The 16441-nt window shown below is 36.2% G+C and overlaps 1 protein-coding gene across 1 annotated transcript in view; it reads left to right on the top strand.

Annotated features, from left to right (window-relative positions):
• Window positions 1-16441, top strand: part of ANO3 (anoctamin 3) — a 256061-nt gene that overhangs the window by 166069 nt on the left and 73551 nt on the right. The window contains exons 9-12 of the mRNA XM_081799084.1: window positions 674-780; window positions 3067-3122; window positions 7212-7333; window positions 11630-11764. Of these exons, the coding sequence (XP_081655210.1) occupies window positions 674-780; window positions 3067-3122; window positions 7212-7333; window positions 11630-11764 (420 nt within the window). The remainder of the gene's footprint in view (window positions 1-673; window positions 781-3066; window positions 3123-7211; window positions 7334-11629; window positions 11765-16441) is intronic.

Raw genomic sequence — 16441 nt, 5'->3', positions numbered from 1 at the left:
GGCCGATTATTACTCACAGAGATAAAGCAACTGGAAACAGGAACTGTCAGAAGTTGAGTAAGGTCCAGGATGCTTCCATTTTTTTGAGGCTCCCACCATATTACAAAATAAATGCTGAAATAGACCTCCTTTCCTGTCAGGATCACCCTTTTGCTCTTTACTCATTGGCGCTCATTAAGGTTTCTCTTTGCGACTCTTACTACTTGGGGACGGTACAGGGCATGAAGGGGAAGGAACTGTTGCTTATTATTGAGGTTTGGAAAGCAAGAAAAGTTAGCTTGGAAGGCGTGGTATGGGGAAATGACATCAATTTTTAATGTGTTCTATTTGGAACTACATTGCTTAAGGTAGTACAAAATTTATGGGAGACAATGGACAATTTAATGCTGCTGTCCCCGTTTCATGCTAAACAAGAAATAAGAGGACATCTAGGCTTCCCTATAAACTGAAAGATTTTTAAATGAATGTTTGATAATGCTTGTATTATTTATAAATGTATTTGTCTCTGCCAATTGATTTATTTTAAGAGGATGGTTTGTCTTTTGACTTACTATACTTCTCAAGTGTTAGTTTTAATGGAAAAAACAGATGGATGACTACCTAGAAACTTGTAACTGTTGCTGGACTCTGTGCTCTGCTTTGAATATTAAAACAAATCCCCTTATCTTAACAGCTTCATAATAAACAACAAGGACACATTCTTCAGCAATGCTACTCGAAGCAGGATAGTCTATCACATGCTACAGCACACGAAATATGAAAATGGAATATCAAAAGTGGGTAAGAACACTAATTAAAAATATAAAGAAGGTAGAATTTGCTGTTACTAATTATATCTGGAAATACTTATTTTCACATCTGAAGCTTTGCCTTCATGCATGAAACATGAGGATATAATGCATTGAACACAAATTCTAAGCATCCTATTTTTCAGCCTTCCAATAAAACAAAACTAAATAAAACAACAGCAACAACAAAAACTTTTTCAAGGGCATTTAACCATATGTATCAAAACGAGAACACTTCGGAATAGAAATTTTATTTTTTGGAATGTATCTTAAAGAAATAATCAGATTTTGAATAACAATATATGTAGAAGTTTGTTCATAGTGGCTTTGTTTATAAACAAAGATTAGAATAGAATGAAATTGGAAATATTCTAACCGTCCATCACTAGGAACTAACAATAAGTTAGGCTATGTTCCATAAATGCATCCACTTAAAATTATTTGTTATTTGTTCACTCTTAAATTTATTGAACATCTGTTGTATGCTATATATCACAAAAAAGTATACGACGCAGACCCCTTACTTGTAGAAATTGGAAATTAGTGATTAGTTCTCCATTTATTGACTTTGAAAGGTAGCCACAATGCATAATCAAGTGAAAAAAAAGATCAGATTAAAAACTATAAGTCTAATGTAATTCCATTTCCTAAACACGCATTTGTAAAAAGAAAAAAATCTGGAAGAATATATATGAAACTTTCTAGAAATTGCCTCCAGAAGGTGAAATAACAGCTAATTTTTACTTTCTAGATTTCTGTGTTGTTTAAATGTATTGCAGTATGCTACTATATGTATATTGAAAAAGAAAATTGAGAAAATTTCACCTAGAAAAATTAAATAAAATTGCAAAGTTTACATAGTGCAGAGCAGAAAACAGGTAATAAACGAGCTGGTCTTTTAATTATTAGGGTGAAAAATACAAGACAGTGAAGAAATCAAATGTTAGTTATGTCCTAAAACCTTTACAAATAAAAAGTTGATAGCCACTGGAAACTTGTACTAATTTCTACTGAATTGTATTAAAAAATAGTGCCACAGAAGTAAAATGAACTATGTTTCAAGTCAGCCATTTATTAAAGAGGAAAGTTCAGACTTTGGTTCTCCTCTGATTAATAATTCATTTGTTACTGAGTAGTCAAAATAGTTAATTTGGACACTAAATCCTTACAAAAAATTTTGACACTTAGTTTTCTAAATAAGAAATAAAAATAGAGAAGTCCGGAATATAAAATAAAAATGTGTCTAAGTGATAGTGTTATGTACTTACATAGTCTTTAAAAATAAAAATATGACATTTCAAGTGATTGTAAAGATATCATGCCCTTTGTAGAACATACAATAAACACAAAAGGTATAAAAATAAAATTTAAAAATCCCCAAACTCAGTTGTCACTCTCACAAATTAATACTGAATGTATATATAGTAAACTTGCATGATTCTAATAATGATGTGTTGAATATGATGTATATATACATGATTTTTAGAATCATGCAGTGTTTACAATTTTGTCCTTTTTAAAAAGTGTGAGTATTTTCTCAAGCCCTTTGGTATGTCTGTAAACATTGTAAATAGCTGTACAAAATTCTATTATAAGCATTCATCAAATTGCAGTTATTTACCAAGTACCTAGTATAATTGATTGCACCATAATAATTAAATGATTTCCTGATTTTGGGTATACAATTATTTCTTATTCTTTACGAATATAAATAATACTGTAACAAAAATTATCCTCCAAAAGTTTCCCAATATCTAATCTTACCATGACAATATGAGAATGTCCATTTCGCTACACTCAGGCTGAGATGGAGGAGATTTTAAGAAGTGTCACATATTGCTATTTATGTCTCCTTGGCTCAGTATTACTTAAAGACTTCTCAAAACCAATATCCTTTAGAGACATTTTGTGGGTGGAGAATTCCTCTGTTTTCTTGACCAAATGTTGTTGTTTTGAGGCAGAAAAAAATATTTGCTTCAGGTTCATGTGATCCCAAATAAATAGGTATTAAAATGCCTCACATTTCATGATATGACAAAGTGCCATGTGTTGGCACCTTACAAATCTCCATTGATTCATGTTGTAAGGACACAAATAGACTCTTTAGTATCAGTCTTTTTCACAGCCCCTGCCTTCAGAGGTGATGTGGCTATGGGTGTCATTTGGGTTATTTTAAGTTTTTAAATTAATTTGTTCTCCCAAATTTATATATGTTGCTACAGAAGGAAGTCTTCATTTGAACGGACTCAAAAACTGTTCTTTTTTTTCCTCTTTCCAGGTATCTGTAAACTGATAAACAATGGCTCATACATAGCAGCTTTTCCCCCTCATGAGGTAATTTTGAAATAAAACTTCCATTGGGGGAAAAAAAGTTTCTCATGCTCATTGCTGATCCTTCTTTTATTTTATTTATTTATTTTTTAAGTCTGGCCACCCACTCTTAGGAGGATTCAATCAGTGAGTGGCCCTGGGCCTTTCTCAGACCCCATTATGATCTCTGGCTGCATACTGTCCTCAGTGCTCTAGAACCTTTGTGCAATTTTTCCCTTGTCAGGAGTCCCAGCTCCAGAGGGAACTTAGGGACATGGTTCAACCACTCTGACCACCATCCTGTGCTCCAATGCAGAGTTCCATGCTTGACCCAGCTTGGGTTCCACACCATTCCCAAACAGGGCAAGTTCTGGTTTGTGCCTACCACTTTGTGATGCCTGAAAATCTAAGACAAACCCACACCCCATTATTTACTTGATTCTCTGCCAGGTTATTACCTGTCTACCAATTTTAAGTTAGAAACACCTGCTCCGGGGCACCTGGGTGGCTCAGTCGTTAAGCGTCTGCCTTCGGCTCAGGTCATGATCCGAGAGTCCTGGGATCGAGTCCCGCATCGGGCTCCCTGCTTGGCAGGAAGCCTGCTTCTCCCTCTCCCACTCCCCCTGCTTGTGTTCCTGCTCTCACTCTCTCTCTCTGTCAAATAAATAAATAAAATCTTAAAAAAAAAAGAAACACCTGCTCCAAGCTGTGGTGAGTTCTGCCTGCTGAGTCATGAATGACATTTGAATCAGTTTTGAACATCCTCTCCCAACACACACACACACACACACACACACACTATATTCTTTTTAAGGCCACTTTGCATTTTAAAATAAGTATGGGGTCTTCAGAGGTTTGAGGTCAGCAATCTCAGAACCCATCACTTCTGTTTATAAAGGCTGAGGACTCACAAGGTGTAACCCCTTCACGGTCTAGTAGAAATCATAAAGGATAAAATGCATCGAGCACTTCCTATTTGGCACTGAGCTGTTTTATATGGATTATCTCATTTAATCCTTAGGACTACCCTTTGAGACAGACAATAATAATAGCTCCATTTTATAGCTAGATCATTGAGGCACAGAAAAATTAAGTATCAAAGGCACAGGTTTGAGCCCACAAAGCCAGACCCCAAAGCATCTATTCATTATGGTATGAATATCTTACTTACAGTAGGAATATAAATAATAATAATGGGTAATATGTTAAGTTATTTCATGTGACAGGCCCCCTTTTCCCATTAATCTGAAAATAATCCTGGAGGAGTAGATATTATTATTTTCTCATTATAGAGATACAGAAATAAGGCTCAGAGAAATTAAACATGATGTCAGATTTGACATAGTCGGTAAGTGGTACAGTGTTCAGAGTAGCAAACCTAAGGCCCTGGGAGAGCTTCTATAGCAAAGGAAGTTTTGGGTTGTTCTTTGTGTGAGTAATTTCATCTACATAACTAGTCTGTGTTCTAGCAGTTCATTTGACACTTTCTTGTGTGAAATTTGGAACCTATTTGGAGTAGTTTATAAATAATAATCCTGTTTATTCTTCCCTGTTGGTTGGAGTAGGGGACTGATCATGAGGATATAGAGGGGTGATCACTGAGTGCACATGGTCCTCTGAACAGGGATGGAAACACACAGGCGAGCAGGCATCATCACTGCAGTTTTCTCTTACAGCCAACAGGTGTCACTGTCAACCCAGAACAGTACGGTTGAGGTTCTTGAGCAGAATTAAAACAATGATCTACTAGGAATCTACCAGGAAGTGCCTATGTCTGCCCACTGAGGCTGGGAAGGAAACTCAGGTGTTTTAGAAACTTATCATTAATTACTGAAAGAAAGCTGAGACTTTGGTTCACCTTCCCTTGCTTACCCAATCTCAGGGCAGTCTATCCTAACAGATCAGTCCAATTGCACAAGCAAACAAACATTTCCCAGGTGGATGTATCCATGCTTGAAATCTTGATCTTCACTTTCATCTCCTTAGCTTCTAATCTTTAGGCTTTAAAAGTCTTGGGCTCTTAAGGAAGAAAACTTGGACTGCACTGTAGGAGAGGAAACTTTTCTCTTCTTCCCTTCAGGGTTCTTTGGCTGACCTAATAAATTGACATAAAGCAGGTTATTAATAGGAGAAAAGCAAATTTAATTATACATGTACAGATCCCCACAAAGACATGAGAGGCTCTTCAGCAGCCAGGAATTGAGGTTGATATGCTATCCTGAGTTAAGAAGAAGAGGGCAGTGGTCTAGGAGGGAGATAATTCACAGGACAATGGAAGAGCAAATATTGGGTGAACCAATGCCTGCCACATCCTGCAGCTAAGTATTCTTATGTAAAAAAGTTATCCTTGGTAATTTCTCTCCTCCCTCTCATAGGCTTCCTATCTAAATTATTTTGAGCAGGAGGGCCGCCTGGGTGGCTCAGTCAGTTAATCGACTGCCTTCAGCTTGGGTCATGATCCTGGGGTCCTGGGATCAAGCCCCATGTCAGGCTCTCTGCTCAGCAGGAAGCTTGCTTCTCCCTCTCCCTCTGCCCCTCCTCCAGCTTGTGCTCTCTCTCTCTCACTCACTCTCTGTCTCTCAAATAAATAAATTTAAAAATCTTAAAAAAAATAAATTATTTTGAGCAGGTAAGGGGGTAGGCAAAAAACTTCTTGAGTCTATTGGCCATTAATTTTTTTCAACTTAGAAATAATCTACATGCCAAAGTAGCACATTCTTGCCCTAAACCCCATCAGCACTTTAGCTGTACTTCTATCTTTACCTAATTAATTTATCCATTTCATTGGAAAGTGAGAGAGAGTGAAATCCACATGTGTCTCTCATTTCAACCTTGAGGCATCTGCGGACTGTGATTCAAGCTGCCCTCTTTCTTCATAAGAACTCACACCCCTGGTTGTCTGGGATCACTCAGATGATAGTTTTCCACTTTTTTTTAGAATGAGAATTTTTTTTATTTTTATTTCTTTATTATGTTCAATTAGTCAACATATATTACATCATTAGTTTTTTGGGGTCTTTTTTATTATATGTTCAATTAGCCGACATATAATGCATCATTAGTTTTTGATGTAGTGTTCAACAATTCATTAGTTGCATATAACACTGAGTGCCCATCACCACCACACTTGCCCTCCTTAATACCCATCACCCTGTTTCCACTTTTCAATGGCCACAATATATCAAACACCGTAAATTAACACTGATTTTGTACTTTATATGTGCCCAGCACTTTATAATGCAAGTGAGCCCTCACAAAACCCCTCAATGTGGAAATCATTAATATTTATTCTTATTCTCATCATCTACATGAGGAAACTAAGGCATAACTCCACTTGTTTTAAATTTTCATTAAGCTGTTTGTAAAAGTAGAATCACACATTGGAATGAGATGGAGTTTGTCAAATCCTGTCCTAAGTTAAGGCTTACAAAATAGAGTCACCACATCTATTGCTCTCCTTTTTGATTATAAGAGCAAAGCAGTTCCTCTATCAGGCATATATATTCTATGTGTCTAATATTACAACCCATATGACAGTTTTTGAGGAGAGATATAAAGAATTTGACAATGTTTCCATTTTTGGATTATCTTATCTAAAGTAAGGTATGAGGATTCTGGAATTGAAAAACTTGACTAGCTCTTATGACTTAGACCCCTTATACTTTTTGATTGAACATTTACTTTCTTCTCTAGCTTCTATAAATAAAATAAATATTTTCTGGGACGAAGTCACTGTTTAAAGTAGAAGAATACTCTTAATTTCTGAAGTAAAGATTACAACTATTTCTCTCAGTGATGGTGAATATAGTATTTATTAAAAAACCTTAGGTCGCAAACAATAAAACCTAAATTCTAGTTTACTTTAAGTGAAAGGGACCTCATTGTTTTAAAAAATGACTTGAAGGAAGGACTTTTAAGTAATTATCAGAATATTTTCAATGAAAGAATATAAAGAGATTTACTACATCATTCCAGTGATGGGCTTAAGTTTACAATTTCTGAAGCTTCCAGTAAGTTGTTAAATTGTTCTGTAAGGGAAAAATAGTAAAAGCAATTCCTATTTAGTTCAAATTTACTAAGGGAATGTATATCAATTTATCTTATGTGTTTCAGGGAGCCTACAAAAGTAGCCAGCCCATCAAAACGCATGGACCTCAGAACAATAGACATCTATTATATGAGCGCTGGGCACGCTGGGGAATGTGGTATAAGCATCAGCCCCTGGATTTAATCAGGTAATGTGGATGGATTAATAATGGAAGATATATTATGCTGTTCCATTGTCATTTTCCAGATTTGGAATTATTTTATTCACCCACCAAATCATCTATCTCATTCAGGAGGCAGTCAGAGAAAAAGAAGCCACTATAGGTCTTTCCAATAAAAAAGAACTTAATTTAGGGATTTGGTTATATAAGGGATGGGAAAGCTGAGAAATCAGACAGGAATAGTGAGGTAACCAGAGATTAACAACAGAAGAAGATTGCTAACAGCCTTGAGGTTGCAAGGAAAATGGGATGAAGTATATTTCAGAGCCCACTACCTGGGCCATTGGGCAGGAGCTTCACCATCCACGACTAGGACTGTCCGCAGAGAAGTGAAAGTGTTGGAAGTGGAGCCATGAAGAAGGAATGGCTACTTCTCCCTGAAGACCTTGGCCAAGAGAGAAGGAAAGCTCTTGGCTTTCCCCGCTCCTTACACCTTTGAGTTTTCCAGGAGCAATTTACAATAGAACTTGTGTAATCTACTTCCCTGTGAAAACAAACCAAAATGGGGAAAGGCAGAAAATGGATCTGAGAGCAAAGAGAAAAATGACCAACATAGCATCTACGCATATGTCTTTCAACCAAGAATTTAGTGAGTATTCCATTCCAGGAAGCACATTTATAGTGAGTAACTTCTCTCAATTTCAGTTAGTCTCCAGATACTGTTTTATTCATTATTTATTTAATTTTGATGGAGGATAATTTGTTCTTTTAAAAATATCAGGCGGGGCACCTGGGTGGCTCAGTCATTAAGCGTCTGCCTTCGGCTCAGGTCCTGATCCCAGGGTCCTGGGATCGAGCCCCGCATCGGGCTCCCTGCTCAGTGGGAGGCCTGCTTCTCCCTCTCCCACTCCCCCTGCTTGTGTTCCCTCTCTCACTGTGTCTCTCTCTGTCAAATAAATAAATAAAATCTTTAAAAAAATAAAAATATCAGGAAATATGTATTAAAAAGGACTTAATCAAGTTTGTAGCTAACTGTAAATATTCTTAGAAGGATTTAAAAAGAGCATTCATAAGTTTATATATATTGATAATTTGAACTGTTTATGAAATACAATTATCAAGAATAACTCATAACTGTCAGCGTTGTCCTAGCAGGAAACTGATAGAACTGATAGAATAGAAGGGGTATCTGAAGAAAATCTAATAAGAGAACTATATACAGAACTGTGAATAGTGTCAAGGGAACAAATGGATGATGATGATGAAGCTTCCAGGACTAGCAAAAGCTGGATGCTCTCATCAGACCTTAGCCTGGAGGAACAAGGGGAGAGAACAGTTGGTAGAACCTGTCAAAAAGAGAAGTGGAGGATGCCTGACAGAAGCTACAGTCTTAGAAGGAAAGCAGCTACGGGCAAATCATGTCCCAAGAAGGAGAAGGTAGAAGCATAATTAATACACCAATATCTCTTTGATCCCACTCTGTGATACCTTCAATTGTACCTTCAGTTAGCCAAAGAGCCCTTCTGGAAGCCCAAAGAAGGAAGGAGCGTAAGTGATACAGTCCGTGAAGGTGAGCCTCCTGGGCATATCCAAAATCAAGATGCTTTGATTCTTATTCTGTCATTCACAACAAATTATCAGATCTTTATTTATGTAGATGTTTTTTGTTTTGGTGCTTTTTTGTTGTTTTGTTTTTTTAAGAGAGAGAGTGTGAACAGTAGGGAGGGGCAGAGGGAGAGAGAGAATCTTAGGCAGGCTCCATGCTCAGCACGGAGCCCAAAGTGGGGCTCCATCCCCGAGCTGAACTCGAGTTGGACACGCGACTAACTGAACCACCCAGGTGCCCCATTGATTTTTTTTTTTTTATTTAGAGAGAGAGAGAGAGGAAAGAATTGTTATTTTAGGGATATGTGAACACAATGAGATATGCTAGCTCACAGAACCATATTTATTATTAGGAACCAAAATGAAGTTGGTGTTTTCAAGCAAGCATTTCAGCGTCAATAATTCTCTTATCTGTTGGACACATTGCTATTGCTGCTTCAGGTAATTTCAGCAAGCAACCTTTATTTTTAATAACTAAGGTTATTTGGATACTGTTACCAATTATTTGGCTATTGACATAGAAGGGAAATTTTGCTTATGAAAGTATTTTGTGTTCAAGTGGCTGAGAAGAGAGGGAGGAGATGAAGGGCCTACCCAAGATGAAGGCCATAAAAGAGTATAGATGTCACTTCAGCATGTTCCTGCTCTCTAGGAACCTGCTTGTTACCAAAATATAAAACAGATAAAAAGAGAATGGCTATGAGTGAAGTACAGTGAGGAGTGACACGGAGAGCAACCTAGCAATTCCTCCCTGCCTCGGCATGGTTTTTGAGATTCCTCTAGAGATCCTAGAATATTATGAATAACCAGTGCTCTAGGTCAAGGGGGTTTCCATCAGCTTTCTTGGCCTGGAACTAGCTTCTCCCTCTCCTGAATCAGATCTAAAATCTGCTGTAACTTAGGTGATTAAACTACTGTCAAATAATATTGTTGTTCCTCTTAACCTTCAACAGTATGTAATTGAAAATCTCAGTATAATGCTGCCTGTTTAAGGGGGGGTTGTCTGTGCAGTTCTCTGTAGTCATTATTATAAAGACATTCCATTTTGTTAGTAATATATGCGAAAACCTACTCTACTCCACAGAGGAACACTTACTTAAAGGAACAGATGCCTTTATTGCAATACCTGTTGATATGATAAGCTTTTGTCTCAACTAGAATATATCGTTGTAGGAGAAGTGAATGATCTACTGATCTATGTCTCCTAGGAGAAATCGATGAAAAAAACAAAAACTTAGATAAATGGAGGATGACTCCATTTCTATACCTGGTATTAGAATATGCAAAATTTTAACCGGCACAATACAGAGAGTGACGTAGAAAAAGAATGATTTTTTTTTTTTAAAGATTTTATTTATTTATTTGAGACAGAGAGAATGAGAGACAGAGAGCATGAGAGGGAGGAGGGTCAGAGGGAGCCTGATGCGGGACTCGATCCCGGGACTCCAGGATCATGACCCGAGCCGAAGGCAGTCGCTTAACCGACTGAGCCACCCAGGCGCCCCAAAGAATGATTTTCAGAAAGAAAAAAAATACCAAGAGAATTGTCTTGTCAAGGAAAAAAATACCAAGAAAATTTCCTTCCCAGCAAGAATCACTGCCCAGCGCAATATTCCTAAATGAACTGTAAAACACCAATTTTTAGAGCTATCCCTGGAACAAAACTGTGTTAAGTAACCGTTTTTAGAAGATGGAGACCAAACAGTCATAGAGAATTCAAGAAATTATTATTTCTTACCAGAGCTTTATAAACTGTGTGGCAGTTGATATTGTCAGTAGACTTGGTGAAGAAAGAGCAATAAGATAGTCATTAGAACTGTCTTATTCATCTGCCATTTCCATATAAACTATGTTCATCGGCTCAAGGGAAATAAAATATATTCATTTCCTTAGCTTCATTCAGTACTCCTTGTGGTGGGTGCTAGTGAAGAAGACACAGGTCCGCTTTCAGGCACTTGAAGTCTTATGGAGTGGGAGAGGAATGGAAGAGTGACAGGTGAATTGTCATAAAGTGTTTAAATTTAGGACACTGAAATGTGGGTGAGGGTAGTATGAGAACAAGATCAGGAGCATCTAAGCCAGGGTTGCAGTGGAAGTCAGGAAGGGCTTCCTGTAAGAAGTGATATAAAGTGAAGGATGTGTACAAGCCAGACAAGGGAGGAAGATGAAATGTAATATTCCAAAGTAAGGGAACAGCATTGGCCAAGGAAAGAACTGTGTGCTCCAGGAGCCGCAGAGTTAACTTTGTTGAGGAAGGTGTGACATGACTGTGTCTAGCCTAAGGGAGTCTGGCCAAGGGTGCAGATGGAGACTCAAATCAAATCTACTCTCAACATCTACCTACAGGGAAGACTTTTTTCTAATTTACACAAAAGCAATATGATTTAGCACAGCTCTGTGTGTGGAAAACAAAAAGACATTTTACTAGGAGGATGGAGAAAGTCAATAACTGGCTTTTAAAAGTTTTATGAACCTTGTTAAGAAGTTTGACACAGAAAGAATACATTTTATAAAATTACCCCTGTAATGACAATGTTTAAAGATTAACAGCATCACCATTATTGGATTCATTAACAAGTGGGAATATTAAGATACCCCAGATGGAACTTACTGAGGAACTGAGCTGGTATGTCCATCTGAAATTTTGACTAGGTGTGACATCAACATTTGCCGTGGTGCTTATGTTGCTTTAAACTAAGGGTTTGCTTTCTCATGCAGACTCTACTTCGGTGAGAAGATTGGGCTATACTTTGCTTGGCTGGGATGGTATACTGGAATGCTGATTCCTGCAGCACTTGTTGGCTTGTGTGTGTTCTTCTATGGAATATTTACAATGAATGGAAGTCAAGTAAGGTGAGCTATTAACAGCCTTATTAAAATGTGTTGGCCTTTATTCTGATTGGCAAAACTTTATGATAATGCTGACTGTGAAAAACAACTCATGGTTCTACAATTTATTTGCTGGGATTTCTGAGGGGAAGAGAAAAGCACTATTTTTAAAAGGCCATTTCCATATTTTTATATGCAAATTCTCTTGGATAAGTTCTAAGACTGTTTCTCTGTATGCAAAATTTCTCTTTCTAGTATATCCCACTTAATAATTCAACAATGCAATGGTAGTTTTATATAATTTACATTTCCATAGTATTTGGTAGTCCAGAATGCCCTCTCACTAAGGTAGTTCAAATAATCTAAATTACTACAATTCTTTAAACACTTACAATATACAAAGAGCTTCCCGATAATGTTCTTTTTTTTTTCATTTGATAGGAACTTCACTACCATCCTTTTTCCAGATGAGGGAAACTTACGTATTTAGAGATGTCTGAACAAAAATATTTGTAGAACATAAATCCTGCTCTGAGCAGTCTTCTCTCCTGAGAACATAAAATCACTTTCTATTTTCTTCTTATTCTCTATAAGAACAAATATTTGTAAGTTTTTTAGTATCAACTTAAGGTATCAAGATGGTAGTGAAATAAGGTTTGACAAAAATCAAGCATTTATCAGAATGGAGATTCTACTGTTCAAGTTGAAATCACTCAAGATTACAATACATTATTATTCAGCAGAGACAAGACTCACCCAGACATTGAAGAATCCTCATAATAAATTAATTAATATTAATTAATATTATTAATATTATTAATATTAATATTTAATATATACAAGGATATCATCAAGTTCAGGCTTGTATGATATAATTCAAAATATGAAAAGCACTTCCCTCCTTTAAAGCTCAGCACTTTGTTCTCCTTTGGTCCATCTTTTAACCATGACCTTACTACTGGGTAGTAATCATAACAGTTAATGGGATCATAAAAATAATTTCCTTGTATGGATAACAATTTGCCTAAAAACAATATACTTCCATTGTCCTAGAGTTAAATCCAGTTCCATAGCCAACTTCCTTGATTTGGTATCTTAATGTCCCCTTGCTCTCCATGAATGCTAAATGATAATTAGTTTGAAAACAAAGAAACACCTACTGTTCAAACACATTTCATCTAGTCAGAGGTTTATTTCAGAATTTTGCAAACTCACTACCACTCTGGAAGGCAGCATCTTCCTGAACAAACTTGTGCCCAGGGGAAACATCCATCCCTATTTGGGCGTTTTTCTGTATGCTGTTAAATCAGTAACCTCTGAAGCTAAGAAAACAGGTCATGATTTGAAGTTATAGTGTCTTGGAAAGAAAAGCACTTTTTTCTACTTTTTTATTCTCTCTATGAGTTTGGCTTTCTTAAAGATTTACTTTAAAGTGATACCATAAAATAATTTTTCTTCCTCTGTCTTATCTCACTTAGTATAATACCCTCAAGATCCATCCATGTTGTCACAAATGGCAGGATTTCCTTCTTTCTCATGGCTGAATATTACATTATACACACACACACACACAAACACACAACACACCACGTCTTCTTTATACATTCATCAATGGGCACTTAAGTTATTTACATATCTTGGCTATTGTAAGTAATGCTACAATGAACATAGGAATGCAGATACCTCTTCAAGATCCTGTTTTCATTTTCTTTGGATATACACTTAGAACTGGGGTTGCAGGATCATATGGTAGTTCTATTTTTAATATTTTGAGGAACCTCCATATTATTTTGCATAGTGGCTGCACCAATTTAGATTCCCATCAGCAGTGCTTTGATTATAGGCATCCTAACAGGTGTGAGGTGATATCTCACCATGGCTTGGATTTGCATTACTCTGATGATTAATGATGTTGATCACCTTTTCATTACCTGTTGACTTGTAGATCTTCTTTGAAAAAATGTCTATTCAGTTTCTCTGCCCGTTTTTTAAATCAGATTGCTTGTTTTTCTGCTATTGAATTGTATGAGTTCTTTATATATTTTGGATATTAACCCCTTATCAGATATATGTTTTGTAGATATTTTCTCCCATTCTGTAGGTTGTCTTTTTGTTTTGTTGGTGGTTTTATTTGCTGATACAGAAGTTTTTAGTTTGATGCGTCCATTCCGCTTGTTTATTTTTGCTTTGGTTGCCTTTGCTTTTGGTGCCAAATACTAAAAATCACTGGGAAGGCCAGTTTCAAAGAGTTTACCCCCTATGTTTTCTTCTAGGAGTTTTATGGTTTCAGGTCTTAAATCTAAGTCTTTAATCCATTCTGAGTTAATTTTTACATAGTATAAGATAGGAGTTTAGTTTTGTTCTTCTGCATGTGGATATCCAATTTTCCCAATACCATTTATTGAGAAGACTATCCTTTTTCCATGGTATATTTTGCCCACTTTGTCAAAAATTGACCACATATACATGGGTTTGTTTCTAGGTTCTGTATTGTGTTCCATTGATCTATGGGCCTATTTTTATGCCAATACCATACTGTTTTGATTACTATTGCTTTATAATATTATTTGAAACCAGGTGTCATGCCTTCCATTTTGTTCTTCTTTCTCAAGATTGCTCTGGCTATTTAGGGTTTGTTGTTTTCCATAAAAATTTTAGGATTGCTTTTTCTATTTCTCTGAAAATACCATCGAAATTTTGATAGAGATTGCACTGAATCTGTAGATATCTTTTGGTAGTATAGACATTTCAACAGTATTAATTCTTCCAATCCATGAGCACAAAATATCTTCCCATTTATTTGTGCCTTTTTCAATTTCTTTCATCAATGTCTTAGTTTTCAATGTTTAGATCTTTTACCTCATCAGTTGAATTTAGCCGTAATTATTTTATTCTTTTTAGGGCAATTGTAAATGGAATTGTTTTCTTTTTCTCTTTTTGGTAGTTTATTGTTAGTGTATAGAAATGTAACTGATATTTGTATATTGATTTTGTATTCTGCAGCTTTACTGAATTCATGTATTAGTTCTAACAGTGTTTTTGGTAGAGTCTTCAGGGTTTTAGAAAACCACTCTTATTTTTTAAAAATTTTTATTTATTTATTTATTTTATTTAAAGTCAATTAGCTAACATATAGTACATCAGTTTCAGATGCAGAGTTCAGTAATTCATCAGTCACATATCACAGCGCTCATCACATCACGTGCCCTACTTAATGCCCCTTACCCAATTACCCCATTCCCCCCACACACCTCCCCTCCAGCAACGCTCAATTTCTTTCCCATACTTAAGAGTCTCTCATGGTTTGTCTCTCTCTCTCTCTCTGATTTCTTCCATAGGGGAAGGGAGAGAAAACGGAATGGGAAGAAACCTGGGAAAACCACTGTTTTAAAATGAATTGATAGAGACATAAAATGATTCTTAGATGGGTAGCTACTGTTGAAGTTTGTTCTATGGAGAACATATTCACAAAAAATTTTACTATGTGGTATAGACTCCTTCCTCTACCCCTACAAAGCTGAAAATGAACAAAAGGCAATGAAAGGAATAGATTTGCCATTCCTATTGATTTATGTACTGAGAAAGTAAATTAGACTCTTTGCATATGAGTACCTTTAGTACAAGGAGTGTTTTAAAAGGCATTAGCAAACTCTTTTCTTCAGTGCTTTATGGTATTATATCACTGCTACTCTGTCACACTATAATTAACATCTTGTCAGACTTTCTATTCTAAACCAAGATAAGCATCACTGAATATCTTGACTTTCAAAATTTCAAAAAGTTTCTATTCAAGGTGTCAGACATAGTTAAGTCATGGTTAAGTTGGAGGTGTTATCATGGCAGGTCACGGGAGGACACAGGGCTTTTATTTAGTGTTGCTTTGTTTTAGTACTATTTTATTAAGCTCTTTTTTTATTACAAGGTAACAGTATGTTAAAAATCTGAAGATTAGGTTGTGTTTATTATGTTTCTATCAACTATGTTCATGAAAACTAAGGTCATATTTATTAATTGCCTTGTAGTTAATTGTAAAATTATCTAGCAATCAAGTTGTAGATTATTACTGTGTGTACATGTACATATGTATATTTACATGTGTTCATTGGTCTTACCTAACCAAATGTGGTCAGATGTTTGCCTGGCAGAGTACATATCATAGGAATATGAAAATGAACAAGAAGGCAGATAAAATGGTTTTCCAGGTCCAGGGCAAAGAGGAGAAGCCCCAACTTTCTGGTCCATCCTTTACTCTTTGCCATTAGAACTCACTGAGAAATTTAAGTGATCCTTAGCATCAGACCAGGTTTTCAAAAGCTGTTGAGTCATAAAGGACCTCTTTAACCCTCTCCTAACAACATCCTTAGCAATAGTCTATCTAGGGCCTATGATGTTCCAGGCACAGTATCAATATCCCTTATGTAATATCCCAGTTAGTTATTATCTCCATCAGAGAGGTAAGTGACTTGGTCAGAGAAATGTATGTAGTAAGTGGTCAGCTAAGTTTTAAACCTTTATTGGATTTTTTAAAATTGTGGAAAGAACACTTGACATTAGATTTACCCTCTTCACAAATTTTTTTTTTATTCTTATGTTAATCCCCATACATTACATCATTAGTTCTAGATGAAGTGTTCCATGATTCATTGTTTGTGCATAACACCCAGTGCTCCATGCAGAACGTGCCCTCCTCAATACCCACCA

This window comes from Leptonychotes weddellii, chromosome 11, assembly GCF_054177405.1.
Source record: "Leptonychotes weddellii isolate Sample4059 chromosome 11, ASM5417740v2, whole genome shotgun sequence".
NCBI classification, from domain to species: Eukaryota; Metazoa; Chordata; class Mammalia; order Carnivora; family Phocidae; genus Leptonychotes; species Leptonychotes weddellii.
The sequence above is the reverse complement of the archived record's forward strand: the minus strand, read 5'-3'. Positions and strand labels throughout refer to the sequence as shown.